The sequence below is a fragment of the Culex quinquefasciatus genome, chromosome 3 (genome assembly GCF_015732765.1).
Source record: "Culex quinquefasciatus strain JHB chromosome 3, VPISU_Cqui_1.0_pri_paternal, whole genome shotgun sequence".
In the NCBI taxonomy this organism is placed as follows: Eukaryota; Metazoa; Arthropoda; class Insecta; order Diptera; family Culicidae; genus Culex; species Culex quinquefasciatus.
The window spans coordinates 62,292,359-62,310,291 of NC_051863.1; the positions used below are offsets into that span (position 1 = coordinate 62,292,359).

The window sequence follows — 17,933 nt, forward strand, 5'->3', positions numbered from 1 at the left end:
AAATATGTTTACATATTTTTATTAGAAATTATAAAATAGTTTTGCAACTGTTTTCTCAATTGCAATTAAATACACTGATATTGTTATATACTATTACTTTTTAATATTAAACTTGCGGTGGCTATATCTTGAAAACGGACCCTATATAAAAAAACTGTAAAGTACTTGTCGATTGCAAACAAAAAAAAAACTTAAAAAAATGAGTCAAAAAAAATGTTCTTGAATTTTCGATTTTAGCAAAAATTACTATCTTTCAAAAATTCATATCTCGGCGGCAGAACTTTTGACCATATTTCTCTATGGCTCAAAAGTTGCGGGATTTTGGTCCCCTAAACTGCCGTTCTACCCATTTTCAAAAAAGAGCAACTGTGAAAAATGCGATTGAAATTGTTCAACCGTTTTCTGTGTTTCAACGCATAATTGTCCCGTAGGTCTCTGTACGCCCATATATGTAACCCCGAGTGTAACCCTAATCGCCCCAGTTATCAGTTTATCCACTCTTCTTTGTAATCCAAAAAATAAATGGGCACCTATGCTTTGCTTATGCTTCTTTGTAATCCAAAAAATAAAATAAAAATATAAAAATTTAAGAGCGAGTCCACGAGCAAAGCATACCCATCTCGCATCGACATCACCAATTTGCCTGAAATTTTCAGGGGTTGTTTGCACATATAAAACTAGCATCTGGCCAAAATATGAGCACTCTAGGTCAACGGGAAGTGGGGCAAATCGGGACACAAAGTCTTAAAAAGGCTATAACTTAGGCAAAATTCGAATTAATTTCAAAATTCAAAATGCATCTGAAAGGGCTTTAAAAATGCAACAAAATGCAGGGTTAATTCTAAAGAGAGATATTGGCATTTTAGTGAAAAAATAGCATAATTTTCAAACTCAAATAAAAAAGCGTTCCATCCAGATATCAACTCGGTTCGACCTGCTGCTTTTAGGGGACATCTGGGACTACCATCTGAGACTGAGAACGCTTTGGGTTAGACAGTTTAACTTATTAAATAGACACTTTTACTTTTAATGATTTTTTTTGGTAGTAAATTTTTGCTCGGGGGACCCCTTAGATCCCATTTTCTGGTAATAATTTTATCATATTCGTGTTCCTGAGACAATTTCACAATAGAAACATGCATAAAAATGTTTGTTTTCATCCATTTTAACCCTTTAAAAAAGAAAGTTAAAAAAAATCTTCGATTCACATTTATTGAAAATCAAGTTCGTTTCCAAGGATACTAGATGACACCAGAAAATAAGCAGCTTCTTATTTTTTTGTACCACCCCAAACAACCCCGACGTCCCATACAAAGGGGTATGCCCTGTTCGTGGACTCGCTCTTAAATAACAAGCAATGTTCTCAACATTTGAATTTAAAAAATGTTTAAAAATGCATTTTACTCTTGTCCAGTTGTTTTGAAATCATTAGTTTTCAAAACATCCAAGTATTGAAGAGGTTGTTTTCGCCGAAAAAAAAACTTGTTGCGGTGTTGTACATTGGAATTCCCCAAAAAATGGAAATATTTTTGATCGATCCCAGACATGCTTATATATGATTTTAAACGCAGGAAAATGCATTTCTGATTGTCTTCAGTTGATTAGACTTCTATTTCCTTTAAAATTTAAAGTTTTTTGAAAAAGATTTTTTGCCCCCTGATTTTTTCCGACCAATTTTAAGGAGGGATACCAATTTTTTAAATTTTAGAAATTTTTAAAATTTTGATTTTTTTTAATTTTTAAAAATTTTAAAATTAAAAAAAAATATTTTTTTTGAAATTTTGAAGATTGTGAAATTTTTAAAATTTAGCAATTTTTGAAATTGAAATCCAAAATTTCAAAAAAAATAAAAATAAAAAAAAATGATTTTTTTTTTAATTTTTGTGATTTTTTGTAGTTTTTTTAATTCTTTAAATTTTTATTTTTTTAAATTTTTTTAAATTTTTAAAATTTTTGAAATTTTTGAAATTTTTGCAATTTTTGAAATTTTTGTAATTTTTGAAATTTTTGAAATTTTTGAAATTTTTGAAATTTTTGAAATTAAAAAAAAATATTTTTTGCATTTTTTGCATTTTCTTAAATTGCTTATTTTTTTAAATTGTTAAAATCTTTAAAATTTTTGAAATTTTTGAAATTTTTGAAATTTTTGAAATTTTTGAAATTTTTAAAATTTTTGAAATTTTTTAAAATTTTTAAAATTTTTGAAATTTTTGAATTTTTTGAATTTTTTAAAATTTTTGAAATTTTTGAAATTTTTAAAATTTTTGAAATTTTTGAAATTTTTGAAATTTTTAAAATTTTTGAAATTTTTAAAACTTTTGAAATTTTTAAAACTTTTGAAACTTTTGAAATTTTTGATTTTTTTTAATTTTTGAAATTTTTGAAATTTTTTAAATTTTTTAAATTTTTGAAATTTAAAAAAAAATATTTTTTTGCAATTTTTGCAATTTCTTAAATTTTTTATTTTTTTTAAAATTGTTAAAATCTTTAAAATTTTTGAAATTTTTATAATTTTTGAAATTTTTATAATTTTTGAAATTTTTATAATTTTTGAAATTTTTGAAATTTTTAAAATTTTTGAAATTTTTGAAATTTTTGAAATCTTTGAAACTTTTGAAATTTTTGAAATTTTTGAAACTTTTGAAACTTTTGAAATTTTTAAATGTTTTTTCAATTTTTGAAAGTTTTTGAAATTTTTGAATTTTTTGAAATTTTTGAATTTTTTAAAATTTTTAAAATTTTTGAAATTTTTGAACCTTTTTAAAAATTTTGCAATTTTTGAAATTTTTAAAAATTTAGAAATTTTTGAAATTAAAAAAATTTTTTTTTAATTTTTTGAAATTTTTGGTTTTTATACTTTTTTAAATTTTTTTAAATGTTTGAAATTTTTGAAATTTTGGAATCTTGTTTAAATTTTTGAAATTCTCATGTATCAAATTTTTAAAATAAAGTAGAACAATAGTTTTCAATGTTTTTATACATATATTTCATACAAAGCAAAAATGGGTTACAGAAATAAAATACATTTCATTCATAATAAATAATCTCCAGTCTTCAACCAAAGGCCTCTCCGTCAGTATCGTCCAGTCCAGTCCAGAAATTCGGCATCTGAAATGGCAAAACGATACATTTGTAATTATTTGTAATAAATTATTTGTTAACGATCTCAAAACTTACTGCAATAATCCATCCAATATTCATCGCATTTAATCATCATCATCATCGTCATCAATCGCCATCATCGTCATCAATCGTCATCTGTAATTGCTAAAAACGCTCCTAACTAGAAACAGCTCATGAAACGAGAAAAAACATTAAACAATTCAAACAAAAACAAGCAAACAAATAACCGCGCAACACATCGACCCACAAAACAAATGGCGCAACCACATCGAAAATTTTGAATAGCGCAATCGCAGCAACCAGGGCAAAGAATTCGTACGAGAATTTTGACAGGAGTAACACCAAAAATATTTTATTTTTTTGGAATTTTGTTTGGGAAGTTCCGGAACAGATTCTGAGGAATCGTTCACCGGAATCGAGTACTGTTTTGGAATAGAGGATTCCAAAACGGTATACTCTTGAACGGAATCGACGTAACACCTTATAATGTGGCCCTCTTAAACCTTGCGGTTTCGTCAACGGATCCACAGGCGTGTATCGTTCTTTTTGCGACAAGACTCCGCCTCCCGGGTCTCCTAAGTGTGAAGGTATGGGCACGGGGAGAGGGCACCGAATACCTATATTTACACTTAGAATTTTTTGCGTCCGCCCCGGGATTCGAACCGGCGACCTCTGGATTGTGAGTCCAGTGCGCGGTCCGATTGATCCACACAGGCAGTATACTCTTGAACCTGTGCCAAATCTGAAAAACGGACGGATTTTTTACAATTTGAAAATACCTTTAAATTTGGTTGTTCCGGAACTTCCTCCAAACAAATTTTGCGAACGTAACGTTCTGGCGGTTCCAGGATCGAAGCCGTTGGTTCCGAAATTTCAACTGATTCGATTACCGTTGATTCCTCAACCGGATCCACCGGTCTTTCGGAATTGACCAAAGGATCGTCATTTAAATTTTGTTCCGTGACCGATGGATCCGGTATCGGAACTACGGTAATCTCATCGATTTGGCCCTCGATTCCCCCTGAAATAGACAAATCATTCAAAGTAGAATTTTGATCTACGGGCGGTTCCGGAATCGGAACCACCGCAGTAATGTCCAAAGAGTTATTTAAAGGAGAAGGAATTTCAATTACCACCGGGGTATCCGGAACCGGATCCGCCGGTTCATCGGAATGGTCAAAACAAGAGTCAGTTAAATTTTGTTCCAGAACCGGCGGATCCGGTTCCGGAATTCCCCCCGCCGAGTCAGTTCCCCCGTCAACCCGTCCGCCACCCGCAACCCGGTCAACGTCAGCTTCGTCCGTACGCGGAGTGGCCAACTCCTCGACCGTACTGGCCTCTTCGGCGGCCACAGCGGCCTTTCGCCCTTTACGGCGAGACATTTTCGCACCCATTTCTCCGGCTACCTGGAATGAGAGAAACAGAGAGAGAAATTAGTAAGAGCGTCTAACCTCACCAACGTCCCAAGCGGGTATGACTGAACAGGGGGTCTGCACTTGACCATTACAACTTTCAGCCTGTTATTTTCTCGTAACTATGGCTACCATGGTTACGCGAGTCGTCCTTGGTGATCGTTGTTGTTTTTCGCGGTTGATTTTGGTCGGCTCCTACGATCAACGCGAAAAAAAAAATTATTTGGGTGGCTGTCAAAAATTGACCACTGGATTAAAGTTTTATTTTGAATGTAAACAAATATCCTAAACAAAATCCTAAACCGATTTGTAGTTTCATCATTTCATCATATTCCGATCCAACATCCTAACAACTACTCTCGTTCTCTCCCCCCTTTCCACAGTGGCGTCTCCTGGAAGGAGCTCAAGCTGTTCATCGTCCAGCGCCTTCCCCCCACCGAAGCGTCCGTGCTCACGAACAAGCTGCGCGACCTGCACAAACACTGCCGGGAGATGCTGGGCGCCGAGGAGAACGCCACCCTGGTCGACGAAGCGGCCATCTTTGTGCTGCGCCTCTTCCTGGACCAGCGGATCGTCATGCTGAAGCACACGTCCCGGCTGAAGAAGATGTTTGGGGGGCAGGTGCCGAACGCCCTCATCAACAAGATGTGCCAGCTGGTGGGGGGAGAAATGAGCGCACTGCTGACGGCGGACTGCCGGCAGTATTTGGAGGAGAAGGAACGAGGGGATGGTGGTGACGAGACGGTTTCGCTGTGGGGAGGACACATCAAGTGCGCGCTGCCGGACGGGATTAGGGGGGATTTTGGACTGTTGACGGATTTGGCGCCGGCGCAACCTACCGATAGCAAGGCGGCGGTTAAATTTTCGATGAAGTACGATGGGAAGAAGGAGCAGGAGCAGAGGAAGGGGGTGGAGATGGGACAGCCGGGGCCAAGTTCTTCGTCTTCTTCTTCGGGTGAGAAGTACACGCGGGCTTGGCTGGCGAAGCAGATGACGCCGGAGTTAATCGATAATCTGGTGGAGTTGTTGAAGTCCTCGAAGAGCAACGACGAGCTGCAGAACGATTTGGTTGATTTTCTTGGGTTTGAGAAGTTGGAGCTGATTGGGGAGGTGCTGCAGAACCGGAAGCACATCATCGAACGAGTGAAGGCGATTGCGCAGATCAGCGTGTTCAAGGAGAAAGCGGTGAAGAAGTTGGAATCGATGCAGCACGCGCCGGCTTATCTGATGCCGGTCATGATCCAGTCCGAGTCGGAGCGGCAACTGCGCAAGCAGGTCAACAAGGAGGAGAAGAAGCTGAAAAAGTTCCTCAACACGGTCGGAGGGGTGGAAGACGAAGTTGAGGAGCTGGACCCGGTCAAGATGAGGCTGAATTACCAGCAGAGTTTGCTGATTGCAGCCCAGATGGCGCCACTTCTGGACGACGATCGGCCGCCGAGAACGATGGCACCGCGAGCCCCCAAACCGATCAAGTATCCGTACGTGTTCGATTCGTACAGCGAGGCCAAAGCGCACGTCGGATTTATTGCCGGTGGCAAGCTGCTTCTGCCGGATAACGTCGAGCGGAACGATACCAAAATGTACGAAGAGGTGAAGATTCCCGCGGCGGAACCGCCCACCCTGACGATTGGCAACAATCGCATCCAAGTCGAAGAACTGGACGAAATTGGCCAGATTGCGTTCAAGGGCTGCAAGGAACTGAACCGCATCCAAAGCATCGTGTACGAGGCGGCCTACCACAGCAACGAGAACCTGCTGGTGTGCGCTCCGACCGGTGCCGGTAAGACGAACGTGGCCATGCTGACCATCGTCAACACCATCCGTCAATTCGTTGACCAGGGCGTTATCCATCGCGACCAGTTCAAGGTTGTGTACGTAGCTCCGATGAAGGCGCTGGCCGCCGAAATGACCGCCAACTTTGGCAAACGCCTCCAGCCGCTAGGCCTGTCCGTGCGGGAACTCACAGGTGATATGCAGCTAACCAAGACCGAACTCCAGCAGACGCAGATGATCGTTACGACGCCGGAAAAGTGGGACGTTGTGACGCGGAAGGGCGCCGGAGATGTGGCCTTCATCAGCCTCGTGAAGCTGCTCATCATCGACGAGGTTCATCTGCTGCACGGAGAACGTGGTCCGGTCGTGGAGGCGCTCGTCGCACGAACACTCCGCCTCGTCGAGTCCTCTCAGAGCATGATCCGCATCGTCGGTCTGTCCGCCACCCTTCCCAACTACATCGACGTCGCCCGGTTCCTCCGCGTCAACCCGATGAAGGGCCTGTTCTTCTTCGACTCACGCTTCCGACCGGTTCCGCTCAGCTCAAACTTTATCGGCGTCAAGTCCCTCAAAGCGCTGCAGCAACTCTCCGACATGGACAACATCTGCTACGATCGTTGCATCGACATGGTCCGCCAGGGTCACCAGGTTATGGTGTTTGTGCACGCCCGAAACGCAACCGTACGGACGGCCACCATCATCAAGGAGTTTGCCCAGCAAAAGGGCCACAGCCAGCTGCTGCTTCCGGACAGCAACCCGGAGTACGGTAACGCGATCAAGGCAATGTCCAAGAGCCGTAACAAACAGCTGGTGGAGCTGTTCCAGAACGGGTTGGCGATGCACCACGCCGGTATGCTGCGTCAAGATCGGAACCTGGTCGAGAAGTACTTTAGCGATGGGATCATCAAGGTGCTGGTCTGTACGGCAACGCTCGCTTGGGGTGTCAACTTGCCCGCGCACGCCGTCATCATTAAGGGAACGGAAATCTATGACTCGAAGCACGGTACGTTCGTAGATTTAGGTATTTTGGACGTGCTGCAGATCTTTGGCCGCGCGGGTCGACCGCAGTTCGACAAGAGCGGCGTTGGAACGATCATCACGACACACGATAAGCTGAACCACTACCTGTCACTGCTGACCAATCAGTTCCCGATCGAGTCGAACTTTATCCAGTGCCTGGTGGACAATTTGAACGCCGAGGTGACGCTGGGCACGATCAGCAACATTGACGAGGCGATCGAGTGGTTGAGCTACACGTACCTTTTCGTCCGGATGCGGATGAACCCGCAGTGTTACGGACTGAACTACGACGACCTGAACGAGGATCCCACGCTGGAGCGAAAGCGACGACAGCTGATCAACACGGCTGCGATGGCGCTGGACAAGGCGCGGATGGTGCGGTACAACGAGCGAACCGGCGACATGAACGTGACGGATTTGGGCCGGACGGCGTCCCATTTCTACATCAAGTACGACACGGTTGAGGTGTTCAACGAGCTGCTGAAGCCGATCATGAACGAGGCGGACATTCTGGCGATGATGTCGAACGCGCAGGAGTTCGAGCAGTTGAAGGTGCGGGACGACGAGATGGATGAGCTGGACGAGCTGACGCGGGTTTGCTGCGAGGTTCCGGTACGGGGCGGTAGCGAGAACATCCACGGCAAGGTCAACATTCTGATGCAGACGTACCTGTCGAAGGGGTTCGTGCGGTCGTTCTCGCTGATTTCGGACATGTCGTACATTACGCAGAATGCGGTTAGGATAGCGAGGGCGTTGTTTACGATCGTGCTGAGGCAGAACAATCCGATCCTCTCGGGGAGGATGCTGAACGTGAGTAAGATGTTCGAGAAGCAGATGTGGGAGTTTATGACGCCGATGTACCAGTTTCCGATCTTGCCGTTTGACGTGGTCGAGAAGATTGAGCGGCGAGGGTTGAGCATTGCGGCGTTGCGAGATATGGACGTGAAGGAGATCGGTGACATGCTGAGGAATCAACGGCAAGCGACGCTGGTGAAGCGCTGTGCGGAGGAGTTCCCGCTGTTGGAGATTGAAGCAACGCTTCAGCCGATCACGCGGACGGTGCTCAGGATCAGGGTCTTTATAACACCCTCGTTCAAGTGGAATGATCGCGTGCACGGCAAAACCGCCGAGTCGTTCTGGATCTGGATCGAAGATCCGGAGAGTAACTTCATCTACCACTCGGAGTACTTCCAGATGACCAAGAAGCAGACCATGCGACAAGAGGTTCAGGAACTGGTCATGACGATCCCGTTGAAAGATCCGCTACCACCGCAGTATTACATCCGAGCGACCAGCGACACCTGGCTGGGCAGTTCCAACCTGGTTCCACTCTCATTCAAGCATCTAATCCTGCCGGAAGTCCACCCGCCTCACACGGAACTGCTCCCCCTACAACCCCTCCCGGTAACCGTACTGAACAACCGCAAATTCGAGGCCCTTTACAAATTCACCCACTTCAACCCGATCCAAACGCAAATCTTCCACTGTCTCTACCACACCGACAACAACGTCCTGCTCGGCGCCCCAACCGGTTCCGGCAAAACGATCGCCGCCGAGATCGCCATGTTCCGCGTGTTCAACACGCTCCCGAAAGGAAAGGTCGTCTACATCGCCCCTCTGAAAGCCCTCGTCAAGGAGCGCATCGACGACTGGAAGCACCGGCTGGAGAAGCGCCTCGGCAAGCGGGTGGTCGAGCTGACGGGCGACGTAACGCCGGACATCCGGGCGATCCGCGAGTCCCACGTGATCGTGACGACGCCGGAAAAGTGGGACGGCATCAGCCGATCGTGGCAGACGCGTGACTACGTGCGGGACGTGGCGTTGATCGTGATCGACGAGATCCACCTGCTGGGCGAGGATCGCGGACCGGTGCTGGAGGTGATCGTGTCGCGGACGAACTTTATCGCGTCGCACACGGAGCGGACGCTGCGGATCGTGGGGCTGTCGACGGCGTTGGCTAATGCGCGGGATTTGGCGAATTGGTTGGGCATTGGGATGATGGGGTTGTATAACTTTAAGCCGTCGGTGCGGCCGGTGCCGCTGTCGGTGCACATTCAGGGCTTCCCGGGGAAGCACTACTGCCCGCGGATGGCGACGATGAATAGGCCGGCGTTCCAGGCGATTCGGCAGTACTCGCCGTGCACGCCGGCGTTGATTTTTGTGGCGTCGCGTAAGCAAACTCGCATTACGGCGCTGGACTTGATCGCGTTTTTGGCGGGGGAGGACAATCCGAAGCAGTTTTTGCACATTCCGGAGCAGGAAATGGACCAGATCTTGATGAACATTAAGGATAACAACTTGAAGTTGACGCTGGCGTTTGGGATTGGGATTCATCACGCGGGGTTGCAAGAGCGGGACAGGAAAACGGCTGAAGAGTTGTTTTTGCACCGGAAGATCCAGGTGTTGATCGCGACGGCCACGCTGGCTTGGGGTGTTAACTTGCCGGCGCACTTGGTGATCATCAAGGGAACGGAATTCTTTGACGGCAAATTGAAGCGCTACGTCGACATGCCCATTACGGACGTGCTGCAGATGATGGGGCGGGCTGGACGGCCTCAGTTTGGCAACGAGGGCATTGCGTGTGTGTTTGTGCACGACGTGAAGAAAAACTTTTACAAGAAGTTCCTGTACGATCCGTTCCCGGTGGAGTCGAGCCTGCTGGAGGTGCTGCCGGACCACGTGAACGCGGAAATCGTAGCTGGAACGGTGCAGACCAAGCAGGGCGTGCTGGATTACCTCACGTGGACGTACTTCTTCCGACGGTTGCTCCGAAATCCGGCCTATTACGAGTTGGAGGACATTGAGCAGACGCAGGTCAACCACTTTTTGTCAACGCTGGTTCAACGAACGCTGGACACGCTGGTTCGGGCCGGGTGTGTGGAAATCGCCGACGACGAGCGGGGACTGCTGCCGACTTCGATGGGTCGGATCTCGTCGTACTACTACATGTCGCACCAGAGTATGCGACTGTACGCAGACACGCTGCGCCACGACATGAGCTTCGTGGAGGTGCTGCGCGCAATGGTTGAGGCGTGGGAGTTTGAGCAGCACCCGGTGCGGCACCACGAGGACGTTTACAACACGTGAGTTGTCACCCTTTAAGATTGCGTCGTCAAAGAATCATAATTCTTTCGATTTTTCAGTGAACTCGCAAAACTGTGCCCGATCAAGATCGATCTGCTGACGGTGGACAACCCGCACACGAAGGTGTTCCTGTTGATGCAGGCGCACATGTCGCGACTTCCGTTGCCAAACTCGGACTACGGCACCGACACCAAGTCGGTGATGGACCAGTCCATCCGTATCATTCAGGTTTGTTATGCTTCTCACTTATTCGATCTTCGGTAATTGAATGTCTTATTTCCCTCAGGCCATGATCGACATCACGGCGGAACGCGGCTGGCTGGCGACCACCCTGCGGACCCAGCAGCTGATGCAGTGCATCATCCAGGCCCGCTGGATCGACGATCCGGTCGTGCTGACGCTGCCCCACGTTGAACCGCACAATGCGCACGTGTTCAGTCACGTCAAGCTGGAGTAAGTCGATGGTCATTCAAACCCCCCGTAGAACCCCATTCTAAAAACGATCGTCATTCCAGCTTCCCCATCCTGACCCTGCCCGCGCTCAAGGAAAAGTGCAACCGCAAGTACGAAAACCTCGCCGGACCGCTGCGGCAAGAGTTCGAAGAGCCGGAGATCGAGCAAATCTACAAGGTCCTGTGCGCGCTGCCCTCGATCAACGTGCAGCTCTCGATCCGCGGTCCCCACGGAGACGACGCGAACGCGGACCGACCCGTGGCGCAGCCCCAGCACCGCGAAACCTGGCTGGAGCTGTACGCCGGCCAGGAGTACGTCCTCAACGTGCAGCTCATCCGGCTGGGCAGCCTCGAGTCGCTCAGCATTCACTGTCCCAAGTACGCCAAGGGCAAGGACGAAGGCTGGTTCCTGACGCTGGGTCACCAGGCCGAAGGGGAGTTGCTGGCCATGAAGCGGTGCGTGTACCGCAGTAACAAGAGTACCCACCAGCTGTGCTTCTACGCGCCGCCGCAGTTGGGTAAGCGAAATCTATCAACTCTCTCAAGTAACTTTTAATAATAATCTGGTCTCTTAAAAAATAAACAGGTCGCCGAATCTACACCGTCTACCTGATGTCGGACGGGTACATCGGACTGGACCAGCAGTACGACATCAACCTGGAGGTGGTGGAACCGCCCAGGCAGGAAGAGCAACCATCGCAACCCGTTGACGGATACGCCGATTATTACGCGTTCGCCAAGGATAAACTGTAAGCGAACGCCGGCGGAAACTAATCTTATGAAACAAAAAAAAACATAGCCAAGCTTTCTCTATCAAATTATTTGCAAGTAGAAAAGAAACAAAAAAAAATGGTAACGTAATAAACAAAACAATGTGATTTGTTATGCCCCTCATTTGGTGCACAGTAGGTCAAGAGTACTATCAAGTAAGCAGGTTCCTTAAACCGATTTTCAAAATAAATGAAGGATTATTTATTAAATCTGTGTGATTCATGCTCCGAAACACCGATGAGAATGTCAAGCGCCCAGGGCGTTTAATAGAAAAATGCGCTTCCCGATCAGAGACGTGAAGATCAAGTACCTGGAATGCATAAAATGACTTACAGTGATAAGAGAGTAAGGGCAAGTATTGAGAGGTTTTAGCGAGGGTTTCGGGTGTACCTCCTTTGGCATAACGGGTTTTCAAGAAGGACGTTTGGCATAATTGGTCCAAGACATTAGGGACGTTTGGCATAATGGTCATTTGGCACAATGGACGTTTGGCATAATTATTGCTAGCTTTTTTTGTTTTGCTAAGTTTGTATTTATTTTTTGTAAAGAATAAAAATTTATAGCTTTTTTTCCTATTTTCTAAACAGATAATTTTACTTTAAAAGATATTTTTTTTTTGCAGGAAAACGAGTATCTATTTAATAATGCCTTGTTTCATAAATTTATTTTAAATATTTTTCAGAGGGTGTCATATAATATTAAGATTTTTCTCCTTTTGAAATACTTTGCAGCAATTTTTTTTGTGTTAAATTTTTCCTTCTTTTATTTTAAATTTAACTAACAAAGAGATGTAAGTTTTGCCAGTTTTTAAATATTTTGCAATAAAGATTTTATACGGTTTTAATTTTTCCCTCCTTTTTTTGAATTCAACCTGAAGAATGTATGTACATTTTGCTCTTCTTTAAAAAAATGCAATTAGTATTTTTAAAGCAATTTCTCTTCTTTTATTTTAAATCTTTAAAGAAGGTAAAATCTCTCAAAAGATGTGCAGTTTTTGTTTTTTTTTTTTCAATATTCTGCAATTATTGTTTTTTATACAATTTTCCCTTCTTTAATATTCGACCTTAATAAGGGATGTACATTTTTCTTTCATTAAATATTTGGCAAATGAGTTGTTATTAAGTTTTCCCTTCTTTTATTTTAAATTCAACTTTTAGAAGCAAAAATCTCTAAAAAAAAACTTTTTGAATAGTTGAAAATTGAGTTTGAGTTTATGAAATTTTTCCTTCTTTTACATAAAATTCAACATATAGAAGAAAAAGACTCTTTAAAGATTCACATTTTGCCACTCATTAAATGTTTGACAATCGCATTATTTTTTTTTTGTTTTTCACCTACCTCTATTCAAAAAATCAATTTAATTAGTAATATTTTTTTTACAACTATCCCTTCTGATTAGTTTTAAATAAATACAAAAAGGGAAAATTGCATAAACAACTTTATTGCAAAAAATAAAGCAACAGAGAAAAAAAATGAACATCTATAAGAGAATTTCCCTTCTTAAGTTGTGTATAAAAAATATGGGAAAATTGCATAAAAAAGTTAATTGCAAAATATTTAAAGAAAAGTAAAATCAAAATCTGCAAAACAATTAATTTCATGAATGAATTAAAACAGTAAATCATCAACAAGGGTCATACATCGACATCTGACTACTCTTGTGTCACCAAGCTGTTGTGGCCAAGGCAATTTAGTCATTGAGTTATTCTATTAAAGGTCCCTGGTTCAATTCCCGTAGACAACACATTTTGTTTTGAAGGATGATTTTTTTCTTTTAATGGACTTTAGATTGAATTCGAAAAAAAGAAGGGAAAAATGTGGATTTATTTAGAGATTTTTCCTTTTTCGAGTTAAATTATGAGGATCAAAACAAAAAAAAAAATATAACAGCTCAATTGTCGAAGATTTGAAGAGGCTTTTTCATCTTTAAGTTGAATTTCATAAGATATTTGTTTTCCAACGCTAACATTGTTTTTCGTAAAGAAGTTTTGAATACAAATTTAATTTCAATAAATTTTATCTTGACTCGTTAATTTTCCAAATTGAAAAAACATGCAACGACGAAATTTTAATGTTTTTTTTAGCTAATGATATCAGGATATTTAAGAGTGAGTTTTTCGCCAATGTGAAACAGGTCGTATCGAGGTGCTCCGATATGGATGAAACTTTCAGCGTTTATTTGTCTATACATGAGATGAGCTCATGCCAATTATGAACCCGATACCCAAGAAGACTTCACTTTTTAAGCTAAAAATTTACATATTCGGAATCCTCGGGAAATTTCAAATAATTGTCCACGTGGTTTATAGATGGTTCCTAGCAAACTGAAACGCAGACGTGAACTTCAACAATTGGGTCCTAAAATGAAGCTTAGATTGCTGATATTATTGTTTACAGCGATACAGCGATACAAGGACATTTTTTTACCGAAGCTTAACCCAGCGAACAACGAAATAATCGTCATATCATACGAAATCGGTCGATCAATTCCGTTTCAGGGACAATTTCTCAACAAATAGTTACGCAACGCGTGTCTCCTTCATATTCAATGATTTATTCAGCACATTTTCTCTGTACGTTCACCAGCTACTTTTGCTACAAGCGCATTTCTTCACTCGTGCCGGTCTGCTCTCAAAGCTGTCCAAGAATGTTGTGTTTATTTGTGTGTATGAGTCTCATATTGGTCATTACATTAGTTTGTTTTTTGTTTTTACTTTAGTTGTTCAAGTCCACACCACATTCGTTACCAATTAATTAAATTCTGTAGTTGTTGCTGTTGCCGCTGTTTTTACACGTTAGCAAAAAATGTGGAAGACTCGAAACTCTGTGTAAATTTGCTCGACCGTCGTCACCCACTCGATGATTTCTTTTAGTTTCAATTTGGGGGGGGGAGGGACTTTTATTGGCTCCGTGTTGCTGGGATTTGGGGGTGTTTCACTAGTTTAGAATTGTTTTCGGCTGCTTTTTGGGGGGGCACAATTGGGGAAAGGGGAAAGCTTTGTGTGTTTCTCTTGGTTCAAATAATCGCTGCACTGGTTGCGCTTTGTTTTTGGTTTCTGTATCAGATTTATTACAATTTTGTTTTTTTTTTTTGCTTTAAATATAAATTTGTGTGTGTGTGAGTGTTATTTTGTTGTTGTTACTGTAGTTGATGTTCCGGGATGGTTGAGATGTTTCCACAATAGTGTGTGTGTAGCTGTTACAACGCGCTCGACGCAGTGGCGGCTGTTGGTTCCGTGTGTGTTTGTATTTATAGAATAAATATGTTTGCAGTTGTTTCACTTGCTAAATATGGTTGTGTGTGTGTGGTTGTGATTCTCCCATCGCGTTTCACTTGCACGATAATCGTCATAATTTTGGGTAAATCTCACGCGCGAGCTTAATCTTCCTCCTCAGATTCACTCTCTGGAATGAAAAAAAAAAAAAAATGAGAAGAGAAGAGAGTTAGTTTGGAATGCATATTTGACAGATTGCAATCAGCGTTGAAGAAGAGAACAATAGCTTGTCATAATCATGCAAATCATCGAACGCCAAGAGGGAGAGCGCTGATGAGTGATTAAAACAATTTTATATTTTACTTTTGCATCTGTTTAAAGACAATATCACGAGAGTGAATCGTTGAAACTGTGTTTGCCTAAGATGCACTGTAAATAATAAACAGTTGCCCTTGTGAAACGTGGTTGGTTGAAATTGTCTCTTTGCGCACATAGAATTGACCTTAAAATATGTGACAACTCTAACCAAATAACCGCCAAGATCGTTCGTGTCGCCTTGAATAATTTGGAAAGCGTTGACTTGGTCTCAACAGGGATTCCTACTCAAATCAAGGCTTTTTCGACCTTCAACCAGGCAAGTTTCACAAGTTCAACCAATTTTGACCTAATTTTTATCTTCTGAGTTCAACTGTGGTGACTGCTTTAACCACCGGCAACCTGGGAGTGTGGCACAGCCGGCGGTGAAACGCAACCGCCTGGTTCTGCTCTAGCATCCGATTACGACCAAACAGGGCCAGGTTATTGAGAGCCACAAGTTCGGGGTTTACGCGATGCAGAAATCAATCAACTAAGAAAGCTGACAACAACTCACCTTCTTCGGCATTCTGCAGCCACTCGATGAACTGCTTCATCTGCTCCAGGAAGTGCATCTTGCCCTTGTTGGAGTGTCCCTCCTTGAACCACTTGAGGATCGAGTCCTCGGAAACCACTTCAGCTGTAACGAGAGAAGGTAGGTCGTCGAGTTAGACTTCAAAGTTACTCGTAGAAGCGTGCAAATGAACTCACTTTTGTAGAACAGCAGCACGATCTTCTGGAACGCCTTCATGAAGTTCATGTTCTCGTAGCAAAACTCCTGCACCTTGAGCAGCAGCGCCATCTCCGACCGGTTCGTGCTGGTGAAGGCCTCGAACAGGGGCGTGTAGGTGCGCAGGTGCTTGAGCGCCTGCTCGGCCACCAATTCCTCCTTTTTGTTCCACTCGCCCAGCGACATGACGGTGGCCCAGATCTGTTGAAAGGATCTTCGTTATTCTCCAACTCTTCGAGCAGTGACTAAGTTTGTAAGCCTCCAAAAGACTTCAAGTTCTCGCTAATGTTGAGAACCTTCCAAGTGGGGGAGGCCACTATTTCCGGAGAAATCGTGACCCCCTTGGGCTTGGACGTCTTCCGGAGGCTGGTTTTGCTTTGGCAGCCATTTGAACCATTCAGAAGAAGGGATCTCCAAAAACGGATTTGTCTAGGTGCCTTTCCCTTGGGCGACGACACTAGAGCTGAACTTACCAGGCCAATAACTTCGTGTTCGGGAATGTTTGATTTTGCCGACATGTCCTTGATGTCATTAATAATATCTTTTGTTGTCTTGTTATCGTTAATATCATCGATCAGCAGCTGTTGGGGAGAGAATTGAAAACCGATTAGAACAACTCATTCAATTTGATAACATTCAGTCGCGAAAACAACAAAATAAATGTCCTAATTCTTGATGCATTCGACGATACTTGGGAAACCGTCGAATTCAGTATGAACTAGATTACTCTGCCAGAATTTGCAAAAGGCCAATCGCCATCGAAAAGGCGTTCGGACTAACCAAAATTCTGGACCATCGACCCTACAAAGATTGCTCGTTATTTGTCACATGAGTATTTAGTTGTTGCGGAGAAATGTATCAAACTTTAGGCTGGTGAATGGGCCATTTTCGCCGTAGCACGGCGAAGGATCATCCACTGAAACAGTTTGAGATTTTACTCTGGCACAAGATTCCACGCCAATCGATTCTAGTACAAGGGTAGGAGTCGATCGGTTCTACTAATGTGCGTAAGGTGGACCTTGACGTTGCTTTTGGTGAATCTTGAACTTTGGAGTAACACTAAAAAAGTATGGTTTACGCTGCCTCGTTTTACGCCGCTCATCTTTTGCCAAACCCACGAAACAACGCTATTTCTAACATTGATTTGATTATTTAAATAGACGCAAAATTCGCTGAACTTATTGAACTCGAAAATTTATTCCAAACACATTAAGAAATACAGGAAGATTTTGAAGATTTGGTAACACTGTTAAAATGTTTGAGCACTTAAGTGAAATTTACCTAAGCTTATCATATACGGACATCAAATAAACTACACTCAGTTTATTGGTTTCCTCGCCAAGTAAATAACTACCCTACGCCTTTAAAAGCCTATCCGATGAGACATAAACTTTGAAAATCTGGCAGCCCTGTCAAAAGCTATGAATACTTAAGTGAAATGAACCTAGCTTTTCAAGCGAGGCAGAATTTCATTCATCTTGATGAAAATGGCTTCCAAAACCGTCTTTGCTTAAGTAGTGGTAGTGTGCGTGTGCTCGGGCTCAAATAACTCTATACCGCACAAAACGTTTTGAAAAAAAAAATTAGATTTAACATTTTCTGTCAAAATTTTGAACAACTTTTTGCTTCCAATAATCGAGTTAAATTGAAAATCGAAAAAATATAAATATTTATTTTTAATGAAAATATGAACTCAACCTTTTTGAGGCTGAAAATCAATTCAACAACCAGAATTTTACCGGCTTTATAATTAATTCTTATTCTCCCTCCCCTTTTCCAGTCTGAATTGTTAGATTCTCGTCTCCGAGATTTTTTTTTCTCGGCGCTTGGCCAGATTTTTTTTTATCAATTATGATCTGGCAACCCTGCTTGTTAGCAGGTAAAACATGAATTAAAACCGAATCTTGCAGGATGTTATCGCTCGATTGGAACCCTGTTCGAGCTGTCAAATGGAATCCGGAGAGTAACATTTCCTCTGCTGCCTATAAAAATGACATGG

General features: G+C 42.9%; 2 protein-coding genes across 3 annotated transcripts in view; one reads left to right on the plus strand and one right to left on the minus strand.

Moving 5' to 3' along the window:
- The window catches only part of LOC6039521 (activating signal cointegrator 1 complex subunit 3), a 39,097-nt gene extending 27,253 nt beyond the window's left edge, over positions 1–11,844 (plus strand). Inside the window, exons 2-6 of the mRNA XM_038258936.1 lie at positions 4,919–10,411; positions 10,472–10,640; positions 10,699–10,865; positions 10,928–11,382; positions 11,451–11,844. Of these exons, the coding sequence (XP_038114864.1) occupies positions 4,919–10,411; positions 10,472–10,640; positions 10,699–10,865; positions 10,928–11,382; positions 11,451–11,617 (6,451 nt within the window). The 3' untranslated portion in view covers positions 11,618–11,844. The remainder of the gene's footprint in view (positions 1–4,918; positions 10,412–10,471; positions 10,641–10,698; positions 10,866–10,927; positions 11,383–11,450) is intronic.
- A 2,498-nt stretch (positions 11,845–14,342) lies between these two features.
- The window catches only part of LOC6039523 (protein krasavietz), a 29,813-nt gene continuing 26,222 nt past the window's right edge, over positions 14,343–17,933 (minus strand). For both annotated transcript variants that reach the window (XM_001849072.2, XM_038258938.1), the window contains 4 exons: positions 16,408–16,515; positions 15,916–16,135; positions 15,722–15,844; positions 14,343–15,040 (listed from right to left, as the gene is read on the minus strand). In XM_001849072.2, coding sequence (XP_001849124.1) covers positions 15,015–15,040; positions 15,722–15,844; positions 15,916–16,135; positions 16,408–16,515 — 477 coding nt within the window. In that variant the 3' untranslated portion in view covers positions 14,343–15,014. The remainder of the gene's footprint in view (positions 15,041–15,721; positions 15,845–15,915; positions 16,136–16,407; positions 16,516–17,933) is intronic.